The sequence below is a fragment of the Molothrus ater genome, chromosome 9 (genome assembly GCF_012460135.2).
Source record: "Molothrus ater isolate BHLD 08-10-18 breed brown headed cowbird chromosome 9, BPBGC_Mater_1.1, whole genome shotgun sequence".
Taxonomy (NCBI): Eukaryota; Metazoa; Chordata; class Aves; order Passeriformes; family Icteridae; genus Molothrus; species Molothrus ater.
Window position 1 is genome coordinate 8,795,961 of NC_050486.2, and position 27,046 is coordinate 8,823,006.

General features: G+C 40.1%; 1 protein-coding gene across 1 annotated transcript; it reads left to right on the forward strand.

Moving 5' to 3' along the window:
* The first annotated feature begins 311 nt into the window (after positions 1 to 311).
* CFH (complement factor H) lies at positions 312 to 26,346 on the forward strand. The gene is given in 25 exon segments (XM_036388087.2): positions 312 to 464; positions 4,217 to 4,402; positions 6,168 to 6,273; positions 6,971 to 7,047; positions 8,766 to 8,960; positions 9,362 to 9,532; positions 11,024 to 11,203; positions 12,668 to 12,868; positions 14,125 to 14,298; positions 14,642 to 14,818; positions 15,741 to 15,917; positions 16,075 to 16,119; positions 16,122 to 16,247; positions 17,425 to 17,607; positions 18,212 to 18,394; positions 18,915 to 19,097; positions 20,311 to 20,490; positions 20,883 to 21,089; positions 21,708 to 21,893; positions 22,518 to 22,694; positions 23,658 to 23,834; positions 24,302 to 24,484; positions 25,174 to 25,374; positions 25,634 to 25,828; positions 25,971 to 26,346. Coding segments are annotated over 25 exon segments (3,933 nt in total). The 5' UTR covers positions 312 to 403; the 3' UTR covers positions 25,973 to 26,346.
* Positions 26,347 to 27,046: the final 700 nt, after the last annotated feature.

Consider the following 27,046-nt stretch of genomic DNA (forward strand, 5'->3'; position numbering starts at 1 on the left):
GTTTTCTAACTAAGCAGATAACACACAAGAAATTGCAAAATAATTTATTTGCACAACTTTTAGATATAAAAAGACATAACCTTATATGATCATGAAAGGGATAAATGTGGGAAAAAAAAGTGCAATGTAAAAATAAGCAGACCACAGGGAAAGGAGTGTGTCGACCTAAATTGCCAGGCATTTGTTTATTCATTTAGCAAGGTTCAGAGAGGGGGTAAAAAAAAAGAAACACTTGTGTGTTGCAAGAGGTTTAGGGGAAGTGACTGCTGAAATCGGAGTATAAATGTTTTGCAAGGTCAGTCCATGGACCAGTTAAGTAAAAAAGCAGTGGAAATAGCACAAAGTAATGAAAAAAAGTAGGCCACAATACTGGATGTGTTTGCTGAGGGTTTGAATCTCTAGAATGTCGTTCCTGGGCTATGCAGCTCTGCTCTTGTGTTGGATGCACTGTGCTGCACAAAGAGGTAAGCTTTAACTGCTCTCTTAGAGTGTATGTGAAGAGGGTAACTAAAGCAATATGCAAAGGCTTTGTAGGTTTTCTTCATTAACTTCTGACAATAATTGACATTTCTTCTGGCAGCTTTTAGTACCTTTAGTATTTAGTGTCCTGTCATAGGATTTTTTTTCACCTATTTATTTTGCTGTTATTAATCTGTTGCCCAACTTTTCAAATGCTTTATGTCACTTTAAATAGAAGCCAGACAACTGATTTTCTGTTAATTATCTTTGCTATTTTTTCTAGTATCTAAAACCAGGAAGCAACTGGTAGATTAAAGTAGAAGTGCACATTTATAGAATATTTTTTTCTGTCTGGAATAACCTGTAAGATGATCTGAGGAGGATGAATGATTACTACATTGACTAAAAAACTTCTAATATATCTATTGACTGACTGGTTTTAGTCTAGGAAAGGAGATAAATATATACAGGTATGCTTTTTTCATGTTTGAAGAGGTAGCTAGTATTCTATGTATCTTTTCAGAAACATCTGATGTTTTCTGTTTCTCTCTTCAGTGTATTTTTCTTCATTTGTTTTTATATTTTTTATCCTTAGTTATTTAATTTGTTTGCTTTATGTCTGAGTTTCTTGGCATAGAGTGTTATGCAGAGAGTGCTGTGTGGTTTTGAGCTGGTATGTCTTTGCTCAGTTCAGGTTGGTTTTCATTTCAGTTGAAAGTTATGAAGACCTTATTAATCAAAAAGATCCAGTGGACTTTACTTTGAAAAACTGAAAAAGCAGAAAATTAAAGGAATGTCCTATCTTAACTAAATATAAATAATTATTACCTCAAAGCAACTAATAGTCTCATTTGTTTGCAAAGAAGTGCAGAAAAGTCCTGGAATTTGAAACTAAAGTTTGCCTGAATTTGCACTTTGTTTTCAAAATGCTTTCTTTAGGGCAGGGGGATTGGAAAGAAATATTAATGCAGCAAAATTGAACTTACCCAGGGCAATTATTGCCATGGGTTATGCAGGATTCTTGTTTAAGCTTCACGCTGAAAGTCTGTGAGAGTTGTGGAAAGTCTTCTGAGAGCTGGGTTTTACACAAGGACTGGAAGCCATTTGCACCTGGATTTGTAATTGTGCTTGTACTTTGTAGAAGCTGCTACAGCATATTTTTGGCAAAAAGGCAGCTTGAGCTATTTCTAACTGAGGTCAAGTCACATGTAAATACTGAATGAGTAATTCCAGCTCTCCTGTCTGTCAGTAAGGAATTTGGAGGTATCCATTCTGTGCATGCTTTTTAATATAGAAATAAACCCCTCTGGTATTGGTGAGTGCATGGTGGAATAAATATAAGTTTGAAGTACAACCTGCCAGCAGATTTCTTCACCTCAAGCCATTAAGAAACTGCATACACACACATACACATACTCTGATACTTGATGGTCACACATAGTTTAACATCAGGGCAGGAGTGGGGAAGAGTTGAGATAAAACCCAGCAAGACCCAGCAAATCTTAGTAATGGTGAAGAGACTGAGGAGATTATCTTTCACTGGGGGCAGGGGGGTTTAATGTAAGCAAGGAAGAGTTAAGAGGCTGCATTCTGCTCAGCAGGCAACAAATATATTATATAATTCAGAGGGAGGAGTAGAGAAGCTCTTACTGTACTCAATAACCTGTTTTTTAAATTATGGATTTCAGTGTGTACTCTCAGCTTGCAAACTGAAAGTGCTAATTCAAACAAGGTATAATTAGAAATATGTGGAGTTAGAAACATTCTTTTTCTGGCCATTGAAAAGAACTTTTTGGGTAAACTAACAATTTTTAACACATTTGAAAGAACCAGCTAGAGGATTCCTGTTCATTTTGCTTATTCCTACATTTTGCAAAAAATGTTGTTAGAATTTGAGTCTGTCTTTTCTTGCTAAAAAAAGCCTCTCCTACGTTATTTAGAGTAAACTAGTACCCTCTAGTGCACAGAAACAATAATTTTTATTCAGATGTAATCATTCATAGGAGGGAGAATATTTATCAAAGTAAATGGAAAAAATGGGTGTGGGCACACTCTTCCTTTAGCACATCAGCAGTATTGTCAAAGCTTGTCCAATTCTTCTGGCTACTTGAAACAGCCAAGCTAAAGTTATTAAAGCTCAAAATTACCATTATTTTCAAATTATACAGTTTCAAATTATGTGTTTTTCTCTTTGCAACAAATCTCTTTTTTTCCATTTTTAAAACTATTGTATAAAATTATGCCTCTAATTTGGTCGGTACTCCCCTGACTGAAATACAGCAAATGAGTTCTCAAGGGTGGGTCTTTGTAAACTCAAGTAAAAGTCACTTTCCACACTTTGGGATTTCTAACACAAAGTGAGCAGATAAAAAACACCGTCTTCCACATCAGCTACTTAATGTGTGGTGTCATCTCTGCAGTGCAGTTCAGTGAGCTTTAACTCCACATCCCTCACACGAGGAAAGATCCCAAAGATTTTTTTCCCCCAGTCCTATTTCCAGGCAGCACCTGGGCAACCCATAGGAAGGCGTCAGTGAGGACACTGCTGCTTTCTCAAACCCATGAACTTACAGCTGAACTGGGGAGAGGACGCCTGTGCCAGGTCTCTGCTGAGTTATGCGTCTCCTCACCAAAGGATTTCCTTCCCTGGTGGACATTTCTTCTCCCATTTACTTTCTATACAGAGATTTCATTCCTTTTCCAAGGCTTTATTCCTCAGGGCTTGTTTTATTTATTCCTGATGAATGCTCACCTTTCATGTTCAGATGGAAAACAAAAATTCATTACATTTAATTAGCTAGGCTGTTCAGAGACCGTTACTCTGGGTGAAGCTTCAGCTTCCAAAATGTGTACATTTCAGTCACCCAAGCCCTGAAAATTAGTCACTGAAATTTGGGCAATTATTTCTGGACAAAATAATTTAATTTTTCATTAACAGTTTCCCAATGTTTGCTTCTTTCCTCTTTCATCTGACTTTGCTCATTCTCAAGCTGTTGAGGAACTTCTTAATAAAATAAATTCAGATTCATTTGTTGTGGCTCATATGGGCATGTCTGTACATTTCATGTGCACTGAAGGAGGCTCAGAAAGGAGCTTTTGGGCAAGGACTGTATAATATTGAGCTAATAAGAAATACCAGACACCACCATCCACTCCCCAAACTATGCTTGGAAGCTAAAGGTCAGAGTGAATACCCAGAATTAATTATAACAAGGAACAAGGAACTTGTAAGTAAGGAACAAGAGGAAATAAGTTTTGGAATAACAGGTGATCTGAGCCTGGAGAGAAAGTTTAGGCAGTGTAAAGGTGAGAGAAGGTTCGGCAGAACGTAATCAAATGACGTGTGAAATAATGTCAGTAAAGGTGGTGGTGGGTGGAGAAGAAAACAGTTTGAAAGGAGACTGCAGGGTGCCCAGAGTTGTTCTCTGTGGAAGGACAGGCCTGGAGCAGCTGCTGCAGATGGAAGGGCAGGAGGTGTCTCAGATCTCCTCACAGGCTGTGTAAGTAAAATCTATTTCATGAACCATCACTGTCCTGGGTGGTTCCTTGGCACCTGGCTATTCCTGTGTCCTTCTAAATGTCTAGTCACATTCCTACAAAATGTGGATCCTTGTCACTTCCATATTTTGGGCTGATTCAATAGCAAACACTCATCACAAATGGCCCCAGGATTTCTTGCTACATTTCCTATTGCAAGATTGTTTTGGTGTTTGTAGCATGTACTTCAGTCACCAATGTTTTTATTTAAAATTTCTAGCTTGTGATGGACCTCCTCCTAGGAGGGTAAAAGAAGTGCCTACTAAAAGCTGGGACAAGCCTCCCTATCCCGATGGGACCCAAGCAATATACAATTGTCGGCCTGGATATGTAAAAGTTGGACGAGTTGGGTTTAGGTGCCTTGATGGAGTGTGGCAGGAGCTGAGTCCAGGGACAGAATGCAAAAGTAAGTATTTGTGCAAAACATCTGCAGACATTTGATCTGGCAGACTATATTCCTTGCCAGTGATGTCAATGTGAAATTGTACCTTTACTCATAAATTACTTGTTTCTGCATCCTTTAAAATATCATCTTAAAAAGGATGTGTGCATAAGGGAACTTCTTTTAAGTTCCTTTTCTCCAGATCAAAGGATTTATTTTTTTTTTCTTTACAGAAGATCTTATTCCAGACCAGTCTTACTAACCCAATTTACATTATTAAAATCAATTATTAAGTTCTTAGAAGCTTGCTTTCAAAACTTTTTAGTCTAAGCAGGATAAAGCACAAACCTGGCTTCTGAATGTGAGTCAAGAGACAGCTTATTCAACTATTTCTATGAAAGATATCATTTCTTGCAAGTGGGAAATTATTTTTCCCTGCCTTTTCTTTTAAGCTGTAATTCACAATTAGGATGAGAGCTGCTATTTATTATCTCTAGCATGCTGTGCTGAGAGTTTTCAAGTATCTCACACTCTCATACAGAATTCATTACTGAAGAAATTTAAGTTTGTTATCATTAGTGAGTAGATACTTCTTTTCTGTAATAAATGAGCTTTAAACACAAAGGAATTTTAGAAACAAGGGGTTATGATTGTGTATCTAACATACAACATTTTTACTAGTGCCATATAAATATTGGATTTGAGAATGCAAGTCCTGGGTGTTCAGAGAGAGATTAATACACACCGTGAGTAAGAATTATTAAGTCACTAATAGCTTTTTTTACATTTTTGACTGAGTCTCTGTCTCAGTGTTCAGATTTCTTTGCGTAACTAGTGAGTGAACAGAGCCCATCCAGAATTTGGTTTGCAGCATGTTTTAGCAAATGCTGCCACCCAGTGAGCAGGGCTGCCACTGGCACCTGTGGGGAGAGAGGAGGGGATGCACCACTCAGCCTGGGGGTCCCTTGGCAGGACAGGGACAGAAACACTGATCAGGAGCTGCCATTTCCTCTGAATCCCACTGCAGCAGCTTTAGGGCCTGCTCAAACACGTCTTCGTTGATAAAAATGGGGGATGTTTATAGGCCCCAATAATTAAATTGCCTTGCTTGACAAGAATCAGGAAAGATTTCTGCTGAGAAGAGGTAATAGGTTTCAGCTATGCAGTTTATTTTGCAGTCCATGTTGTGAGATTAGAAGAGGATGAGTGAGAGTGTTCATCTTTTCCACTCTTTTAGGAATCCAAAGCAAAGAGCTAGGGCCAGGCCATAAGGAAAGTCCCGTGGGGAGCTTTGAGCAGCAGGCACTAAGGACCAAAATAATTCCTGTGTCTTTGGTCACCTCACTTCACTCAGCACAGTCCCCAACAGAATTCAGGAAATTTCATTTCTGACCATGAATGGATTCTCTACAGGAGGCTTTGGTGCAGATTATGTCACAAATTGTATGAAAATTGCCATAAATTTGTCATAAAACTGAATATGAGTTCAGCCTTTTTAAAGGAATAAAGCATGCTAATTTGTGGTTTGGGGTTTGTTGTAGGTAGATTAGTTATTTTGGGGTTTTTTGGTTTTTTTAAAATAAGCATACTCTAGTATGTTATCATTGAAAACTATTAAAATAGTGATAAAAAAGAGATGTTAATCAAACTTATGCTGAACATTTCTGAATTTTTGAAACCCCTAAAGACCATACTCACTACTAATCACTGGAAAAATGTTGTCTTTCTCATTTTCACCTTCCTATGTAGGGTGTAAGTAAGGCTTTTTCCCTTTTTTTTTTCCAACCAGATAAGCCCTGTGGACATCCTGGAGACACTGACTTTGGTTTCTTTGAACTTACCAGTGGAACTGAATTTGTTTTTGGTGCCAGAGTTGAGTACAGATGTAATGATGGGTAATACTCATTTAATTCAATGTATAGGGATTAACATAAGGTGTTAATTATACTGTCAGTTATACATTTGTTCTCTGTAATACAGTTTATTAATATTTAATGCTTGCTTACATGTTGTAAGAAATGTTTGAAGGAAGATATTTCTGGCAGACTCACGTGTCTTCACTAAATGCTTGAAAGAAATTCTCTGTCTTCTCCAGTGAAAACTGCAGCAAGTCGAATACGTGGTATTGTGCCTGTGTCTGGGTATTTTCCTCCTGAAAAGCAAATCAGCTTTGGTACAGTGCTTTAGCCATGCTTTTGCAATTGTTATGTTACTGGAATCTAGCCCGAGTTGCACAAAGAGAGTTCCAAAAATCAATATTCTCCTTAATCCCTTCAGTTCCTCACTGTCTTTTCAGAGTGGCTGTCCTTCCTCTGAGTGCATTTGTTATGCCAAAGCTTGCTATCTCTGTAATGAAGACTTCTTCCTTATTCCTTCCTACTCTCTGATTTGATTTGATATTTTTTCCATATGCAATTAAAAGACAGCACATAGGGCAAATGCAGGTAAAAAACTACTCAGTGCTGTCACATTTTGGTTATTCTATGCTGGAACACCTGAAGCCATCTTCCTCTGCTTCAAAAACAGCAGCACTGTTGTTTCTGTCACATAATGAAAGTGTATTTTAGCATTTTTTGCTTTTTATTTGGTAAGATACCAGATGCTCAGCCAAAGGAATTACCGTGAGTGTCAGGCAGATGGATGGAGCAATGACATCCCTCACTGTGAAGGTAAATGGAGTTTGACATTAAATTATCTATTAAATTGTCTTTTTATCTGTCTGATACTATCTAAAATAGTCCATGATTGCTTTACTAGTATTAATTCACCTATGTTTAAAGTCAAGTTAGGCAGCAGAGAAGCTCTTACAGTGACTTCTCAACTCTTTAATCCAATGAGCTTTCGTCAAAAACCCTTCCCAAAGTGGAGTCCTGTCACTTCCAGACAGGCTTGCCTGTGAGGCTTGAAGCTCTGCCTCACCCAAAAGCCCTGACAGAGTAGCTGCCTGCAAAACATGGTTGCAAATGACATTTGGGATGATGAGTTTCAAACCAGTGTGAAGGCATGTGTGTTTTTTAGCTACTTTCCTCCTCCATCCTTGTGAGCATCCTAAGCATTAAGATTTTGTTAAGGTCTCCCTATTAGCATACTAATGTGGAAGACATTCAGTAAGCAAGAGTGAGAGCAAGGGGGACACAGACATCAAGACTTAATAGACTGGATGGCTCAGATTATGGTTTTAGAAACCTTTTCACCAGTTTCAAGCCTGTATGATCATGAAAATAAGGTTCCTGCCCTTCACAGGGATCTTTTTCAACTGCTTTATTTTAACATATGTGGGCAGCAGTGACATTTTTGTTTGGGTTAAGCATATGATGTCAGGAAAGGGTCTCTAAGAACAAATTAAAGTAGATATCTTGACTACAGCTTGTTCTCTGTGGTTTAATAATTCTGTGGATTTAGATACTTAGGTATTGAGGTCTCTCTGCACCATATGGAGCAAGAGTTTCCAACATTTTTTGTCATGGCTCACTAAGATACTTCAGTTTCAAAGTCCTCCTAAGTTATTTCTGTCATGGTTGAGTTTTCACTGAATTAAAGAAAGAAAGAATTTGTAGAGTGCTCTAAATGTGAAGAACCCATGAAACAGAATATGAGCTCATGGAAAAGGCAGATGACTTTTAATGGCAAATGTCAGAGAGAAGTAGCTTTGGTAAACAAAACAGAATCCACTTTTGTACCTGCTCAGTGATATCCATGGAAGCATCTAAGAATGAGCTTTGATAGTCATTTCCCCCCTTAATAACATATATCTGATGAGATAAGTTAATTCTTTTTTTTTCTGCAGGTACATAATTGGGAGGTACAAGAGCTCTAATAATGTCTGTCACTGTGTTTGTTTACTTTAGTAATATAATTGCTCTGATATCCTTAATGAGAATTTTTGGTAATAACTGAACTGAATTAGAATTTTAGTTAATAACTAGACACTGTTGTAGGCAGTGTGTAATTCAGCACCGTTTCAGATAGCAAACTGTCCATAGAAAACTCAGTTTGGCACAACTCTGAGCAAAGTCAACCAATTTTGGCAAATTTTAATGGTGTCAGTCAAGGCTCAGCTAACCATCCTAGGATAATTTAGGTTGGGTGAGATCATCTAATTCAGTGGATGCTCTGTCTTAGCCTTCAAGGGCAGAGAAGAGGATAATGAGAGAGGGTCTAAAAGCTTCTTCCTATGTCACTCTTTTTGCTTAGGACTTCATATTACACTTGCTGCAAATGGTACTGACTACATAGATAGATTGGATATTTTTTATATGTTTAAGGAAATTACAGTGATTTTTCTGTATTTTAACTTTTTTGTGTGTCACCTTATTTTACAGACTAGACCTCAAAATTACTTTTTTTTCCCTTTCCTTTTTTTTTTTGTTGTTTTTTTTTTTCCCAGTGATAAAGTGTTTACCTGTACAAGAACCTGAAAATGGAAGGATAATTATGACTGGTGCATTTGAGCTAGGACAAGAATATTCCTTTGGCCAGGTTGTAAATTTTGAATGTAATGCAAAATACAAGCTTGTTGGAGCTAAAGAAATTGTTTGCTCTGCTAATGGAGAATGGAGTAGCGATGTGCCTCAGTGCCAAGGTAAAAGGACACTATTTACTGTGTCATTAAGATGCTTTGTTCTCACAGACTCCTAAATCATGGTTACCATATGGGAAGCCACAAAGTTTTCACTTTATCTCACAGCAACTAAGCTTGGTTTGTCTGTAAACAATCTCCAGTGCATATATGAAAAAGTAGGATAAGAAAGAGGAATATAATAGTATTGGATACTAATATAAATAAATGCTCAAATAAGTTCCAAACAGCTTCCAAATGCAAAAGTTTTTGTGAATTCAAACTAACCCCCCTACACCCCGCCCCCCCCCCAAAAAAAACTCCAAAAACCCAAACCAAAACAAAAAAACAACCTAAATGTTATTGTAATAGAAATTTATTCTTAGCAAATAAAATATGTGAATTTTTGTCTGTTTCAATTTCAGAAATTAACTGTGATGTGCCAGAGATCCCTCATGGATATGTCCGTTCTCCAAGGAAGACTTACAAGGAAAATGAGATAATGCAGTTTTTCTGTGAAGAAGGATACAAATATGGGAGCAAAGCAGATGCACTGTGCACTGCATCAGGATGGAATCCATCTCCCTATTGCACTGGTCAGTCTTCCCTAAAGTAGTTTTGCACTTTAGTTGGGTTTGGAAGTAATGTTAGAGATTAATAAATTCATTCATGACAAAATAATCCATCCACATGCAATATCCATGAAGACTGGAAGGATTAAGTGCTGAGGGGACCAAAGAACTGGATAAGAGTTTTCCATGAAGAGCATTAGCAAAACCAGAATCTTGTGAATCTCTTCAAATTAATATATTTACAATACTAAAGGTCCCTATTGTTTTTTAACGCTCAAATGCCTTCTGAGCAGTTCATGTGACAAATCCATAATTCTTGAGGCTGGTCCTGTTTGACATCAGCCCTCTGGGTCATGGATTTTACTTCAATTACAGCACTTAAAGGCTGTATTTAAATCTCTGAATATGCATGTCATATCCCAACTGAAACAGTTTGATGAAATTTTGGAGAATTTATCAGTGCCTTGAATTTTCTTCAAGAAATTGCCAAAATCTTGAAGAAAATGGGAAAAAAATGTTGGCAACAGGGCAACATGATAGGATTTTATGCACCACCCACCTGCCTGGGACCTCTTCCAGAAAGACTCCTTTAGAACTAAAGACTTGTTATCAGTCTTGGAGCCCACTCAGTTTTGACCTTTCTGATTCAAAATTAGTAATGTCATTAATTAATATGCATTGCCAACAGTTTGACAACATACTGCTTTTGAGGAGTGCCAAACAAAACATTCTTCTGGGCACTCATATGCTGGGCTCTGGTACCAGGGGTGTACTCAGACAGTGGTTCTGGATCCTACTGGGTTTATCTCTGGACCTAGAGGATTCAACAGGGCATGCATGAAAACTGATTCACCCACTCTCACACCACAGCAGCACCAACCTGTGGTTACCTTACAGTCATCCCCTCCCAGCCCTGGTGCCTGGTGCCTCACCAGCCCCACCAGGGTGCTGGTGATATTTTCTGAACTAGAAGAAGACACAAAACCCCCAAAAGACAGGCTCTGGATTATAAATCTGTTAGCCTGACTTCTCTGAGCATGAAGGTATCTTGAGTTTTTTAGAATAATATTCTTGACCTTTTTCAGTTGTTGAAATACTTCCAGTGTCAGTGAAGGACACTAATCTTAATCACACACACCCTGAATGATCAGTTTATCAGTTTCTAGTCAAGTATAATTGTTTCTGCATTTAGGACCTGCCAGTGAAACTGCCCTCCATTGGGACAGTGTCTATAAACAAGCCCAGCAAAACCCAGCTGCAGATCTAAAGGAAAAAATTAGGTTTGGTTTGATAGCTTCTAGTTCTTTCTCTAACCATTCTCTTTGCAATTAAATTTTAATATTCTAATTAACATGACATCAGTAACAGCTGTCACTCTTCTCTTACAGAACCACACATTTCTAAGAAACACCTTTTTTAACAATTTTATACAGTTATGGCCAATATATTATGAAAACAAGAACTTATGCAATAAATTTAAACATATTCTTTTTTTTTTTTTCTGTTTTTATTTAGAAATTGTATGCTCTCCTCCAGTAATTTCCTCTGGGAACTTTAGACCTCAAAAAGACAAGTACATAGTGGGTAATACAATCACAGTAGCGTGTGATGATGGGTATCATTTTAAAGCAATAACTGGCAGCAGCACAGCTGAATGCACCAAGAATGGCTGGGTGCCTGAACCAGCTTGTGTCCGTAAGTAGCTCTCATCAATAAAGTTACAATGTGGAATTGTTGGAAGTATCTCAGAGAAAATAAATTAAGAGCAAAATTTGAGGAGTATTATATATGATAGTTGCTTATTTTTTTCTTTGTACTGTAAAGCTTAATTTGATGGTTTGGAACAATCACCTGTAAAAACAATGGTGTAATCCAGATTTACATTGTGTTTATTAACACACATATTACCTCTTACTGTATTTGCAAATCTGTTAAAATGGGCTATAGTCAGCTCACTGTCAGGAAGGTTTGTGCTCCACCTGAGGAATAGCATCCCAGTCAGGGTTAGAGGACATGGGGAGTTTAAAGTAGCCAAACCACAGGTAATGATTGGAAGATAGCTTTCCTTCTAGTATCACAGCTCTAGATTTTTACTTGTAATTTGATGTTATGGACAGTCACAGGATTTTATCTGTTTTATAGCCTGTCAGATAACAAAGCAAGGTATTCTTGATGGTTGATGAGTTCTTTCTTGGGTTAAACTTCCCATAACTGCAATGATAGTTTTGCCCAGTAGGCACAGTATAAATATATATATATATATATATATATATATATCTAAAAATTAGCAGGCAGTTTCAAAATTTAACACTCTTTCCTCTTTGGTCACTGGAAATAAAACTTCAAATGTGAGAGAAGCCTCTGATGAAATCAGTCTTGTAAAGGAACCTTTGGATGATTAGAGCTATTTCTGAAACATGTTCTTTTAGTATCTGAGTTAATGTTTTCTCTTATCAATCGTGTTCTGAAATTCAGGTGTCATTCTGAGCCCACTTCACTCGTTATTGAATGGTCTGCTCTGCCCTGGCATGTAGGCTCTTGGTCAGAACATTTTGGGAGGAGCCTGGGTAAACTTGAATGGAAGTTTCTGAGAATCTCCTCCTTCTATCCTGGACTTTTCCCTGGAAAGTGTCAGTTCTTTTGTGGAACCAAGAGAAGAAAATTAAAGTGCTGCAGCTTTAAAATAAAAATGAAAAGAGTCAGGAAGAGCTTTTGGTGCAGGAGCCCAAAAGTTATAAATGGAAGTGGCAGGAGTCATCTCAATGTTAAGAGTTCACAGTTCAGTTTCTGTATCTGAGCCAGATGACTCGGCTCTCTTTATGGTCAGAATAGTAAATTTAATCAAGACCCTCTACAGGGCCATCTCACTGTACAATGAATACTAACCTTTGGTCCCACAAATCACCCTTAGGAGTCTGCAGAGAGTGCTGACTGGATTTCTGCTGGTTGCAATGGAACTGAGGGAAGTAACACAGCTGTAGGCAAAGACCCCAGGAGCAGAGTGTGGTTGTTCCTGCACTCCTTACCATCTTCCAGGGTGTGCAGTCCTGGTTCTGTCCATTTCTGAAAATACTCAGATGATTAATCTGAATCTGAGTTGTGTCCTGAGCTTTTTATTGTGCATGTGTTGATATTGTTGCTGTTTCATTCTGTTTCAAGGGAAACCGTGTGAATACCCACCTATAGAAAATGGCAAATTATCTGATACGTATGAGTACTATAGAAACTCCTACTTTCCAATGAGATTTGGACAGACTATAATATACTCCTGTCTCAGTGGCTATTTAGCCCCCACTGGAAGTTACTGGGCTCAAATTACCTGTACTGAAAGGGGCTGGTTTCCAGAGCCAAAATGTCTGAGTGAGTACATTTCCACTATATACTCAATTCTGGGTTAATTATCAAAGATCAGTGCAGCAGAACTTGTTCTGATGGAACACAAGACAAAACAGTTGCTGAAAGTCAAACTGCTTTAGGTGATCCCTGGAACTGCACCCAGACTGTCTTCCTATCTGCAGAGCACAAAATGTCACCTGGGGACACTCGGAAATTATGCTTTTGGATTTTGGAAATTGTTTACTCCTGAAAATATTCATAAGACTAAGAAATATATAGTAAACCTTCCTCTTCTCTGGCTTCTGGTATATGAAAGTATATACTTTCATCTGCATGACAGCTGCACACACAAACAGTTTCTACTCTAAGTAAATATATTCTCCCTTCTGTGGCTTGGGCACTTTGGCACTTAGTCTTCATCCTCTCTGAGAAGCATTGCCTGGTCCCTTTGGAAAACTAAATTTTTAGAGCCTAAAAGGTGTCACACTTTTGCAATAAGGTGAAATGGATCATGGTAACAGCAAGAGAACCAGATACACTGACTCAGATTTAAGATAAATTGGACTTAAAATTAATCTAAAGCAGAGAGATGAGGCCTCCTCTCACACATCTTCAGTCACAGCAAAGTACCTACGTGCTGGTAGGGCATTACAAAAAAAGTGGATTACAAAAGGTTGCTCTTTCCTCGTTGTCCTCAGTGGAGTGGTGCTCAGTGCAGGAGATGAGAGGAGCCCTGCCTGGAGGAAAGGAGCAGGCACTCAGCTAACGCAGTATAACATCTCTTCAGCCATCTGCCTCATGTCTGGGCTCTTGGGGACAGGAGGCCTTAGAGTCAGCATGCTAAGCTGTTGCTAAAATCTCTAGAGCTGGTTTGAGAGGCTGCTACACTTCCACAGAATGATAAAATCTTCTGGAGGCAAATGCTGGAGCTCAGTCTGGGCATACACCAACATTTTAGAGACGTACCAGAGCAAACCAATGTGAGAAGCACTGAAGTGAACCAAGCTTGCTTGTGAACAATGAGTAAGAGATTTTTGGTTACTAGGCCACCTCTTATTACTTTAGGTAGTGACTTACAGTTCTGATCTTGTGGTCCATTAATCACAAGGCACTGAAACAAAGCACACTTTCATTCAGATTTGCACACAAATGTCTTTTTGTGACACAAGGCTACAGAAAGGTGTTTGGAGCCTGTTTTTTAGTAACACTTAAGGATTAATTTCCCTCAGTTCTTGCTGTGGAAATTTCTGTGGTTAAATGTACTTTCCTTCCTCCTTTAGAAATATGTCCCACCGGACGGCTGGAGGGCGGTTCTTTCCTATATGGCACGAGCAGTTATTTCACAGAAGGTGACAGAGTCAGATATACCTGCCACCCCGACTTCCAGGCTCAGCACAACGAGGCCACGTGCACAAGGAATGGCTGGGTACCTCCTCCCCGATGTACCCGTAAAAGTGAGTGTGCTTGCATTTTGGTGAAGTTTCTAGCTAAAACTATTTGCTGTAGCAGTAATTTCTGAAAATGAAGACTCTCCTTCATAGAATGATTTAACATACTACAGAAGTTTTCTCTCAGAATATAGGTCTGAAACATCCAACCAAGACTTCCATTCATTTAAATAACTTATTAAGTATTATGTATTAACAATGTATGGAATTAAAAATTTATTTAGTTGACCATGTATTAAACAATTTTCTAAATGCTACTGCTGCTTCTCTTGTCATCCTTCTGCTCTGATTTTTATGCATGTAGCTTGGCAGTGCTTTACTTGGAAGAAATCTTGTCTCTCTCTTTCAGAAAAGTGCCAGGATATCATTTTTGAGAATGGCTATTTGAACTCGCGTAGGACAACATTCAATTTAAATGAGAAGATCCCGTATGTATGTCACGATGGGTTTGTGACTCCAGAAGGACAAAAATCAGGACACACGCAGTGCAAAGAGAGTGACTGGACTCCACCTCCAAAGTGCATCAGTGAGTAGCTGAATGTTTCAGAGCTCCCTGTCACGAGTGTGTCCTGCGGACATGGTATTCTGTGATGTTCTCTGGCCTCAGAGATTTGTCACTTGGACATGTAGAGGTTTCTTAATGGGCAGAGGGACACTCAGAGGGCTGACTCTCCAGAGATTAACCTCTCTCAGGCTCCAAGAAATAGAGAGAAAATGTAAAGGATCTTTTCCGATCTCTTTAGCGTTGAGTTAATGGTAATCACTGACCTCTTCAGTGGTTCTTCCCTGATACAAGGTACATTTGCCCAAATTTACTCCCAGTTTATGGAGCAACATCTGTGAACCAAGGCATTCCACCAAGAACTTTATTTAAATGTGACAAAACTAGAGACAAATAGGATTCATTATTTCAAAGTTCCTTCCTCTCCTGAGGAAGGTGTAGTACAGTTGGAGACTTAATCTTGTATTGTTATATGTTGGTCATAATATTGACCAACTTTAGCTACTATTTTATCTTGTCCTTTTATTTCAGACTGTCTTTACCTAGGATTTTGTGGCTTTCTTCTGATTCACAACTGACCATGGGAACAGCAGTACAAACCATTTGCTGTGACACCTAAACTAATATTTATGATAATAACATGTAGCTAAAGGAAATAATTGAATCTAAGGAAGAAATATTTACTCTAAAAATTACTTCTGGACAAGTAATTTTTAGGGTAAATATTTCTTCCTTAGATTTAATTATTTGAATTTCTGGACAAAAAATTTCTGGACAAATTCTGGAAGATTAATACAATAGATAATATGTGAAAATGCTGCATATTCTACAATAATATTCAGACAATGTAGAATTATTGATGTTTCAAATATACCTACAGGGATGATGCTTCCAAAGGGCAGTGTTTCTGGATAACTAAATACACTAACTTTGTTTTATTCTACAGAATCATGTAGAGCACCAGAGAACATTTTGATTCATCATAAAAACAAAACTGTGTTCCTGCCTGAAGATACAATTGAGTATTCATGTTTGGAGGGATATAGGACTACAAATAACATACCAACTGATATCACAACATGTGGCGAAAATGGAGAATGGAGTCCAGAACCCGAGTGTCGTGGTGAATATTTTTGTGTTTGCTAATCAGTGTCATTCTCTGTATACACTCTGTGAACCTTTTATTATTTAAGCCTTCCTTTGGTTTTGTTCTAACCAGTAGCGTTTCATGTACTTGCTGTAGGTTGTCCACTATATGTCAAAATATTTTTTCTCCACAGAAATTGAATGTGTGCTGCTGCCATTGACAAATGTGAAATTCTCTCCCAACGGGGCAAATACCGCAGTGGAGCTGTTGTGACATTTACCTGTGCAAAAAACTACGTAAGGGTGGGACCTGCCTCTACTCAGTGCTACCACTTTGGATGGTTTCCACCACCACCAGTGTGTCAAGGTAATTATGCAATACTGAAACTGAGCTGGTAAATGGCTTGCACAAAATATTAATCAGGTTATTGACCTTAATGTTTGAAAAATTGTTCACAACTTCATAAATAATGTGCAGTATGGCAATGATTAATTTGAGTAGCGTCCTCTCTTACTGTATTCCAAAGGTCCTAGTTTTGCCATTGCCTAATATTGATACTTATCAGACAATGCATCCTGTGCTCTTTTTTTTCTGATCACATAAAATTGAAGGAAAAAATGGTTTTGGAGGTGACACAGAGCTGGACCCAAAAAAAAAAAAGAAATCCAGTGAAGGATTTTCCCATGCAATTCTTAGTTTCATATAGTAGGATGAGTACATTCATACAGAAGGAAAAATATATATCCCTTTACTTAGTGTTCTTAACTTAGCACACAACTTCCTGGCATCTGAGAAGAGCTTCTTGTGCTGGTGCTGAGCCCTCTCATGAGGTGCATCAGCTTTCACAAAGCTTAAAAGAAAAAAGGGACCTCCCTTTCTTCCCAGTCAATCACTTTTTTGGTGACTTTTACTCTATCGTCCTTCTTTTTGCTCGCACTCTTTTGCATTTAAAAGCAAGTCTGTTTCATATATTTGGCTCTGTAGCTCAGGAAGATTTTAATCTCCCTTATTAGGAGTTCCACTCACTGCATCAAAAGTGAATTCCTTTAATATACAGTGTGTAGGGAGGGTTTTGTTTGGGTTTGTTTGTTTTGTTTTGTGTGTGTTTGTTGTTGTTGTGGTGGTGTTTGTTTTGGGTTTGTTTTGGGTTTTTTTGCTGGGTGATTTTTAGGACATAGGTTATTCCTTGCAGAATTTTCAATTTTCTTTTTTTCTTTTAAGAATACTGAAGTTACCATTCTTGTAACACTTTTTTTACTTTTCCCTTATAAAGGGTTGATTTTATCAAATATTTTTCTCAGAGCAGGCATTGGAAGTGCATGGAAGTGAGAGACAAGAGTGAGCCTGGTCACATGTATCTGTTTGTGATCTTCAACCCAGCCCAAATCCAGACATTGAAAGGCATAAATTGATCACCTGTTTAACCTGTTCCTCTGATTTTCCTTCACTTTACTGACAGATTCAATATGGTTTATGTTATACTTAACATATAATTATGGTGAAAGTACTGAGTTCAGAGCATAGACTTATCTCTTGATTTCAGAGAGTGTCAAAGGCTGTGGACCTCCCCCTGAAATTCCCGGTGGAGGAATTGTTGATGGCTCTGTGGAACAGTACCAGCATGGGGCCAGGAAGCAATATGAATGTAACAGCGAATTTAAGTTGGTTGGATCAAAGGAAATAGAATGCATTGATGGACAGTGGTCATCTCCTCCGTCTTGCATTGGTAAGCTACACATCTCTTGCTTCTGAGAAGTCTGTAATTCTCTGCAGGCTATTACCTCATAGATATTTTCACAACTAAAAATACGTATTAGCAGATGTAATGTTCTGTTCAAAGTAATAAAATAATAAGATAAAATTGCATGACAAGCCATTACCTTGTGCTGTCACTACTGCTGTAGCAGAACTGCAGTTCTCATGGAGAGGTGACAGATCTACAGTCCTGTAAGAGACCTTACAATGGTTTTCAGTTCTTGTAATAATTCTAACTGAAACATTATCAATGTGCAGGTGTATGATCAATTATAATTTTGACTGATCAAAGTCAGTGATTCAGGTGACTTGAATTAATTGAAGTTTTCCTTACTCTGTACTCTGAACTGGAACTACCTGTGGATCATGCCAGTGTTGGAAAAAGAAGGGAAAAGACAGCAAAGCAATTTAGCAAACTGGCTAAAAGATATACATACCCCAGCTGTGTTGAAATTTAGTCACTACAATTAGTGGGTGTAGGTTTGGTTCACCAAATGCAAATATAGTTAAGTTTTTTTCAGCTATTGATATGTGATTCCTGTAACATTGTGGAATACTTCTTCTCTTTTCAACAGAAGACAAAATGCCCTGTGACTCACCTTCCTCTATTCCGAATGTTGTTCTGCATCAGGCAGACAAGGCCCAGTATTCACATGGGGATGAAGTAACTTGTAGATGTAAACCAGGTTCTGACAATAATGAGGAAATGAAAATAAAATGTGTTAATGGAGAATGGAAGCCTTTACCTGTTTGTGCTGGTAATCTGTTTCCATAATATTTCCTATGTGAGTGTAATAGAGTTGTATACAAAATTTGACTACAAAATGGACTTCAGCCATCAGTATGTAGCCAGACATGCTAGAGTTTAATGCATCAAAACTGAGTGGTTTTAATTTACTCCTTTTAAATGGAAGCAAGTCCTTCATCCTGGAAAGACTCTGCACATACAGTTTTGTAAAGGGAAAGAAATAGACATTTGCCCAGTGGTTAAAGTCAATTATTGAAAGAAATTAAAAGTAATGTTAATAGCCACAATGTGTTAAGCTTGTCCGACCATAACCACTTCTATGTGGATTAGTTCTTCTCACAGAGTCACAGAATGAGTAAGGTTGGAAGGGCCCACAGTGGGCCATCTGGTCCGACCTCCCTGCTCAAGCAGCCCCCCAGTAAAGTTCTTCCTCAAGTGCACGTGGAACTTCTGTACAAATGATGACATCAACATCAGTATATATTGTCAGATTTAAATCTATTTTTTAAGCTCTTTTTGGTTTTTTTCAGATGCACTCCCTCGATGTGTAATTCCAGAGGATGTTTCGCTGGTGCACTCTGGCCAGTATTCCACGAGAGAAAGGAAGACTGGGTTCCAAAAAGTTATACACTATACATGTACATTAAATGATAAAAATATTAAACAGGCAACTTGTGTGTCTGGGAGATGGACACCAGAGATTGCATGTAAAGGTGTGTTCTTACATTTGCACCATTTCTTTTGATGCAGGCATGATAAATGCTCATTATTAAGGATTCTTAGCATTGCTGTATCCCTAGGCTGAAACAGAAAGGTTTACTTGATCATATGCTGAAGGGTAGTTGTGGCCATCATTGGAGCAGGTAACTAGTTTTAGAGATGCATCACTTTAGTAAGGCAGACTTAATGCTCTCTACTCTGACAATTGGAATGGTTGTCACTGGCACTTCTGATGTGAGAAAAGATGCAGTGATAAATTTAAGCTCAATTCTTCAAAAGGCTTTACCCCAATGCAAAACAGAGAGCACATAGCTCAAGCTCCAATCAAAGTTCCTTTATTTCCTCTAAACCTTTAAAGATTTTCTAGTCTATTTTTTCCCTCCATTTTTCCAACTGCTTTCTAGTGAAACTATGAGAAAAAAAGCTGACTTGGCCAGTGAAAAAGCACAGACCCAGAGGAGGCTGCCCATATGTAACACACACCAGAGGTCAATGTCTTCAGGGCTGCCTTTATGCATGGCAGAACAGGATATTGTCTGTAGAAAGCGTGATTGTAAAACAACCATTACCTCATTTCTCACTTTGGCTATACCAGATTTATGGGAAATGATGCCTGAAAGTGGGAAAAGTATGGCAATCACTGTCCCTTCCTCAGTTTTCTGGAACCACTAGAAGCAAGAAACCAAGCTCTGGAAGACTCTTCAGATCTCTGTTCTAGATCTACCTCATTCTCTCTCTTTTTTTTCCTTTGGCAGAAAAAGTCCTTCATTCTTGGAGTGAAAAAAATTTAGCCTATTTTTCTCTTTTCTTTTAGCTTTCTCATTTAGCTCTATCAGCTTAGTCTGAAGAAAAAACAAAACTCCAGACGTTGGTTCAGTTTTCCTAAAGTAGTTCATTATAGAGAGGAGCAGGAGAACCACACAAGAGTGGGCAGCTGTGTGAGAAAGAAAGGAGGGACTACAAGAAGCTCCATCTTAGCTTGGTGTAGACAGCTGTGACTGTCTTTTCTATGACTCTGTAAGCATATGAGCAGCTGAAGGCAGCTCTGCTGTTTCTGAAGCAGAACCAAATGATCACAGTATTAATTAAAGCTTGAGATAGCTATTGGAGTTATCTAGCACCAGTGTTGTTTTAGTTGTTTGTGTTGTAATATCTGCTGAACTGCTACACTTTCTGTTCTATTGTAACATGAATATGTGTCCTCAGCTGAGAAGAATGCGTGCCCACCTCCACCTGAGGTCCCTGGTACTCAGCAGACAACAGCAGGAAGAAACTTCAGGATTGGGAGTAAAGCATTTTTTTCATGTCCCGTCGGTTTCCAGCTCGTCGGTACAAAGGACATAACCTGTATAGACGGGAAATGGCAATCACCACCTCACTGTCTTGGTCAGTACTGGAACATTTCTTTTCCGTCGTTTTGTTATGGATATCTGTGTTACTCATCTGCAGTCATCATGGGCAAGAGGCTGCTGTTACTTACCTAAGATTACCATGGACAGGGAACTGCAGGAAAGCAGTAGAACGTAAGTTGCTAAAAGGGTGCAAACAACTGCAGTTTTTTCATTTACACAGACTTATCTGAGATGGCGTATACAATTTTCAGGTAGTCCCTCAAGAGCTGTGTGCTTATTTTTTGTTTAGTATATTGCCTAACAGAGTCTCAGTTTTGACTTGGGGGCCTTAAATAATGTCCTCAATTCTGTAAATTATTACATAGTTACAGTTGCAATATTGATTGTCTTGCATTATTTTTTATCTGTGTTGTCTGTGTTTTTTAGAAACACCATGTTTGCCACCAGAATCTGTAGAATATGCTGATGCTCCCAGGCTTGAAAATCCAAACTTAAGAATTGAAAGAGAAGGGAAAACAATGTATCTGGCTGGTGCTAGACTTAAGTATGCTTGTCATTCTGGATACATGTTAAATGGACCAACAGAGAGAAGTTGCTTTATGGGAAATTGGACTGCAGCTCCTTCATGTTTGGGTAATATCAAAAATTACTTTTTTTGAAGTGCATTTAGCAATTAAGTGGAAAGAATTTTAAACTGGAGGTTGATCAGTAAAAGTGTATTTTTCTACTTCGTATTTTGCTGTGGAATCTTCCATTATGGATGTCTTCAGAAGAATACTGATTGGATGCAAAACTGACTTTCTTGATGCAGCTTAGTTTTTAAATATTCCTTCATATTCTTGTAGTCTTTGCTCAGTTCATATGTCTCCCAGATGAGTCCTAAGCATATCCTCCTGATCCAAGGAACTCTTTTCCAGAGTCCACTGGTGACTAAAAGTGGCTGTGGTGCCTCAGGGCTGGAAATCACGTCAGGGTAGCAAGGGACAAAAGCCTCCAGTAAAACTTTCTGGCATGTTTAGAAACAGAATTGGAGTGTTTCAGCGGCTGAAGTCTGTATATTTGGGGGAATGATTTCTTTAATCTTCTGTATGCTACCTTTTATACATTTATTAACTAATTATAATTATATAATCCACTGTTAGCAGGTGACTGTGCTGATGTTAGAAATAGCTCTCTAAAGCACCTGTTTGATGCAGTAAGTACACTTCTTCAATGTATATCACACACATCAGATTTCTGTTATCTTTTCAGAAATGCCATGTGGAAGTGTTCCAAAAGTTGCCAATGCTCAGTTTGAAGGCAGAAAGAAAGAATCTTATGAGCCTGGTGAAACAGTTCGCTACCAGTGTGATCCAGGGTTCCAGATTGTTGGTTCCCCTGAAATTTTCTGCAGGAAGGGAAATTGGACATCACCTTCCACTTCACCCTTCTGTAGAGGTATAGGTTCTACTTCTAAGTAATCCATGATCCTTCTTAGCATTTCATGTTGTGAATTAAGATAATTTTTACTTGGGCATGCAGGTGAGTCAGGCCAATAGAGCCAACAGGTGACTTGCTTTGAATGGGCTGCTACCACACCTATTTTTCTGGCTTCTGGAAAGCAACAAGCAGGGTAGATCAGCAAAGCAATCATCTCCCCATGGGCTGGAGCTGGTAGCTGAATCCTGGCTCTCTTGAAGTCAAGCAGGCAGACATTAGGGAGGAATCCTGCAGCATCCTGGCTGCAAAGGAGCAGATAACTCTGGGGCAATGGATCTTATTTTCACATCACTACCATGTCAGTTGCTGACAAGCACCTTCAAATAGTAAATAAATTGTGTCACTCTCCAAACTAGTGGCACACGATGCTGTGCAGCACAGCTGGCTGATCTCTGTGACCTCTCTTTTTAGTTTCTGTAAGCAAACAATACTGGGTGCTGAAGCATTGCAGAATAAACCATATAATATATCAGAATAAACCTTTTTCTACCTTTAGAAAATGGTGTGCATTACTCAAGCACACCAGGAGCTCTGGAATGCTGTGTGGTTTTGTGTCTCTCACTACAAATCCTCTCTCTGCAGATGTCAGCTGTGAAGCTGCGCCGGAGATCCCCGACGCGCGCATGGCAGATGCTCCTCAGGAGAGGTACCTGCCTGGGGCCAGGGTGCACTACCAGTGTGAAAGGAACTTTCAGATGATGGGTGCAAATTACATCCTTTGTTCAAATGGCCAATGGTCAGAAGCCCCAGTTTGCAGAGGTAGGAATCTGTACTTTCACCTTGCCTGTTAGCGTAGAGGCAACCACTTCTCTATTGAAATACTCCAAAGACTTTGCCTTTTTTACTTGTTTTCTTTGGCTACCCCAGCTTTGAACTTGCTATTGCTTCCTTGCACAGAAATTTAATTAAACTTGATGCTTCTGGAGATCCTGGGAATATTTTCATCAATAGCAAAAATGTTCCTGAAGCAGCAGGGCCTGCTCTGTCATGCTGCTCTGTCATTCTCCTGTATGCTGTTGGTATTTCCCCAGTGCCCACCACTTCAGTGACTTTTAGTGGACAGACATCTAAGGGCTTCTCTCTTGTATTAGTAGCTGAATGGAAGCAGCAGTAGGACAGAGAAGCAGCTCTTCTGCAGTGCTCCACTCTGGCCAATGCAGAGCCTAGCAGAGCCCCAGATCTAACCCATGTAAGATCTGCTAGGGCCATGGAAGTGGAAAGATCATTCCTGTGACAAGGAACATTCAGGAATGCTCCAGAGTCCCCCACCCCAATCTGTGGCTGCAGGGTGAGCACAGCTCCGTGGAGCTGTCGGTGCTTACCCAGCCCTGAGCAGCACAGGCTGACAAGCTCCTGCAGCACAGCCAGCTCTCCAGAGCTCTGCACTTCAGCAGGGAATCAGTTTGGCTGCTACCCCTGTGGTTTCCAGGAAGGCCAGGGCTCTCCAGGGAAAGACAAGGCTGATGTGGTTCTTGTGCATAAGTACAGAAACACTGGCTTTCTCTAGAAACTCTTATTGACCCTGCCATCTCCTGAGAGTCCCAAACAGTGTTCTGCTGCCACTGCCACACCTCATTGCTTTCCCTATGGTGAACTCCTCTGACCCACCTGAGGCAGAAAATCTGTACAGAAATTGTAACAAGGCTAATTCCTTTCACTTGTGGTTGTATAGATGAACATGTTAATAACTGGAAAGGTGACTGCAGCTGTGTCTCTTTTCAGATGTGAGATGTGATCCTCCTCTAGAAATTGCTGGTGGTACCATTGATGGTATTAGAAAGTCCAAGTATATGCCTGGAGAGAGTGCAAAGTATCAGTGCTGGAAAAATTTTAAGATGACTGGGCCTTCTACTGTAGTGTGCAAAAATGGGACCTGGACAGAGCTGCCAACATGCAAAGGTAACTTCTCTCTGTCTCCCTCTCTCTCCATCCAGCCTCCTGTCAGTGATAGCATCATGAAGCTGCCTCATTGTCATTTAGCATCTCAGTGCCCTCATTGTGCACAGCTGCCATGGCTCTGGCACACTCAGGACAAGGCAGGCCATTCCCCAGGTCTCTGTTCAGATGGGATGAATTTACCAAGCCGAGGGACTCAGGTGGCTTCACTCAAGAGGGCCAAGTGCCACACCTTATGCAAGACAAGATGAAATCCTGCAGACAACTGCAAGCACTTAAGCTGTGCTCAGAGGGGGTGAGCTGGCAGTTGTGAGCCTGAGCTTTGGAGAAATGAGAACTCTTGCTCCTGGCAGCTGTTTGGTTCTCTCTCTGCTTTACTCCACTTCTCCACCCAACATAGTGTGGGTGGTATAATTGACCAGACCTTCTCTGCAGTTGAACTTCCTCTCTGATTGGGAAATTTCTTTCAGGACGACCTGGGAAATGTGGCACACCTCCAGCTATTCAAAGTGGAGAGCTTCTTCTCTTCCCCTTGCCAGAATATAAAGAAGGTGATACTGTGGAGTACAAATGCCCAAATTTCTATATCCTGAAAGGATCTCCGAAAATCACCTGTCGCAATGGGCAGTGGACAGACCCCCCAGTTTGCCTAGGTAGGTTGAAGCATGTGCTGGGTGGCCAAAGGCTGTGTGATTGCTCCTCTTGTCTTCTTCTGAGACCCTGAGGACAGCACTGGTGCTGGGACCAAAATGCTGGCAGGGCAGAATGGCAGTGAGTCCTCCTTTTGTCTCAAAGGAGTTTCTGCTAAAATTCAGCTTGTGGGCTGGGGTCATGGCTCCACCCAGCAGGCAGTGAGCCAGGAGGATGTGTCTGAATGAGTCCTCCTTTTGTCTCAAAGGAGTTTCTGCTAAAATTCAACTTGTGGGCTGGGGTCATGGCTCCACCCAGCAGGCAGTGAGCCAGGAGGATGTGTCTGAATGAGTGGCAGTGCTGGGGAAAGCCAGGGGTGCCTCCGTGATGAGAAAACAAATTTAGAGAAGTACAGAGCAGAAGGGAAGGAGGGATCTCTCAAAAATATATATAGGGAAGTTCATTGGTGTTTGGTGTCTTCCCCACCTGTGCTTCATTCTTGCCCTGTGTGACTGACAGTGTGACAAGGCTTCTCCCAAGGCTTTTTTTTTTCCCTTTAGCTTGGATGTGAATGTCTTTTCTGTTGCAAGTAACAGAGGGTCAGAGTACACTTGGAAGCGTTTTTGATGTGAAGGACTTCTGTAGGCTCTAGGGGCAAAGCATGTGGTGTGTCTGTATGAAGTATTGACACTCTTCTCTTGACTTTTTCAAGTGGCTTGTACAGCATCAAAGGAAGATATGGACAGAAACAATATTGAGCTGAAATGGCGTCACCAAGCCAAGCTGTACTCCACATCGGGTGACTTTATTGAATTCCACTGTAAATCGGGATATTTGGAACATCCAAGTAGTCCCGACTTCAGAGTCCAGTGTGTGGAGGGGACGTTGAACTACCCATTGTGCACACTGGGAAGTAAGTCATCCCCTCTTTGCCTTTGCTGCTCTGTTGATGCATTTTTAGTGCTGAAGGGAAGCAGAAAGCCCTTGGCTTTTCTGGCTGCGAGCCAGGGTGTGGGAGCTGCAGGAATAGAGGGGCAGTGCACCCAGGAAGTCACTGCCCAGCACACCTGAGCTGGGGAAAGGGCACTTGGGGCACTCACAGGGGGTGCCAACAGAGCATGAGTTGTCCAGTGTGAGATCTACAGGCAAATAACAGAATTCTTTTTCTGCAGACAACTGTTTTCTGGACAGCAGCATTATGGAAGAGAAAAACATTCAGTTGCAGTCACCCAGGCAGTCAAGCCCTCACTATGGCTCAGGGGACCCTATTGTGTTTGAGTGCAAGCCCGGCTTCCGGCCGGTTTCCCAGAGCAAGAGATTCAGCACCAAGTGCCTGGATGGAGCGATTTCATATCCTATGTGTCAGTGTAAGTGCTTGCTGCCAAAGACATGGGGCACGGGCTGTAGGAGGCAGTTCTGGTGAAATTTCCTCTTCACTGCTCTGAGGAGCCCCTGGGGTCTGTCAGGATTGGTGTTGATGCCTTTTCCCCATTTTTTCTCCTTACACAGAATTGTCGTTGTTTGGGTAAAAGGAAATGACGTGAGAGAGCCCAGCTGTGGCAATGACAGAGCCCTCAACCAATCTACTGACTTGAGCTCAACTTTTCCTGGTGTTTCCCATTTTGCTGTGCTTTGTTTGCAGCTTAGCCAATGTTCTGTCTTGGAATTTGTTCTTGTTTTTATTACTGGATGGTTGTCTTTGCCTATTATCCACATTAGATCTAGTTTTGTAAATGTATTTACATTTTATGCAGACAAAGGGTTGTGCTTATATTTTATCCATTCTATCCTGATCTCACTGTTATTTTATTAACAATTGTGGCCTGAAAACAGGCTGGCTTTGGTGGCATACTGAGACAAGAATTAAAGCTGACAGTTAATTTGATTATAAGCACACAAAGTATATTTGGCCTTGTCTATTCCTACTTTCTTCTCCATGCACTTGCTTGGAAATGAGTCTGGGGTGTGTGTCCTGAGTGCCTGAGCAGAAAGAGCAAGTAATGGAGTCTCCTTTGAACAGCTTAAGGCAGTCTCTAGCCAGAACCAGTTTTTCTGGAAGACTTGCCTGCAAAGGCAAGATGTTGGGGTGCAAGTGATAGGGATTTCTAGGGGAAGGTGGAGACTAATTCCTGATCCAGGTCCTGGACAGGCTAGTCTGTGCCACCCCCAGCCTATCTGCCTTTCACAAACAAGGAGAAAGTGGCTTGTGGAAATCAGTGGCAGCCTGGCTGTGGCAGCCATGTGCTAATGCACTCCTTGATTCAGAAGAGAGAAAAAAGCAAGTACCAGAGTGCAAATCCTACACCTTAGGGGAACAGACTTCCCCTTATTTAGGAAAACAGGAGTCCAGAAAAGCTTATAGGTCTTGAAGTACAGAATCCTGCAAGCACAAGATTACTCAGTTCTCATCTTCAGGAGGAAAATCACATTTACCTAGACTGACTTATCTCATCAGAGACTGCACAGAGATCTCTGAAGCAGAAAAAAAAATCAACGTACAGGAGATTGAGGCAAAAACAGGCTCCAAGGTGAGCTGTCCATGGCATTGATGTGGCATGTATGGATAATGATAGAAAAGCTGAAGC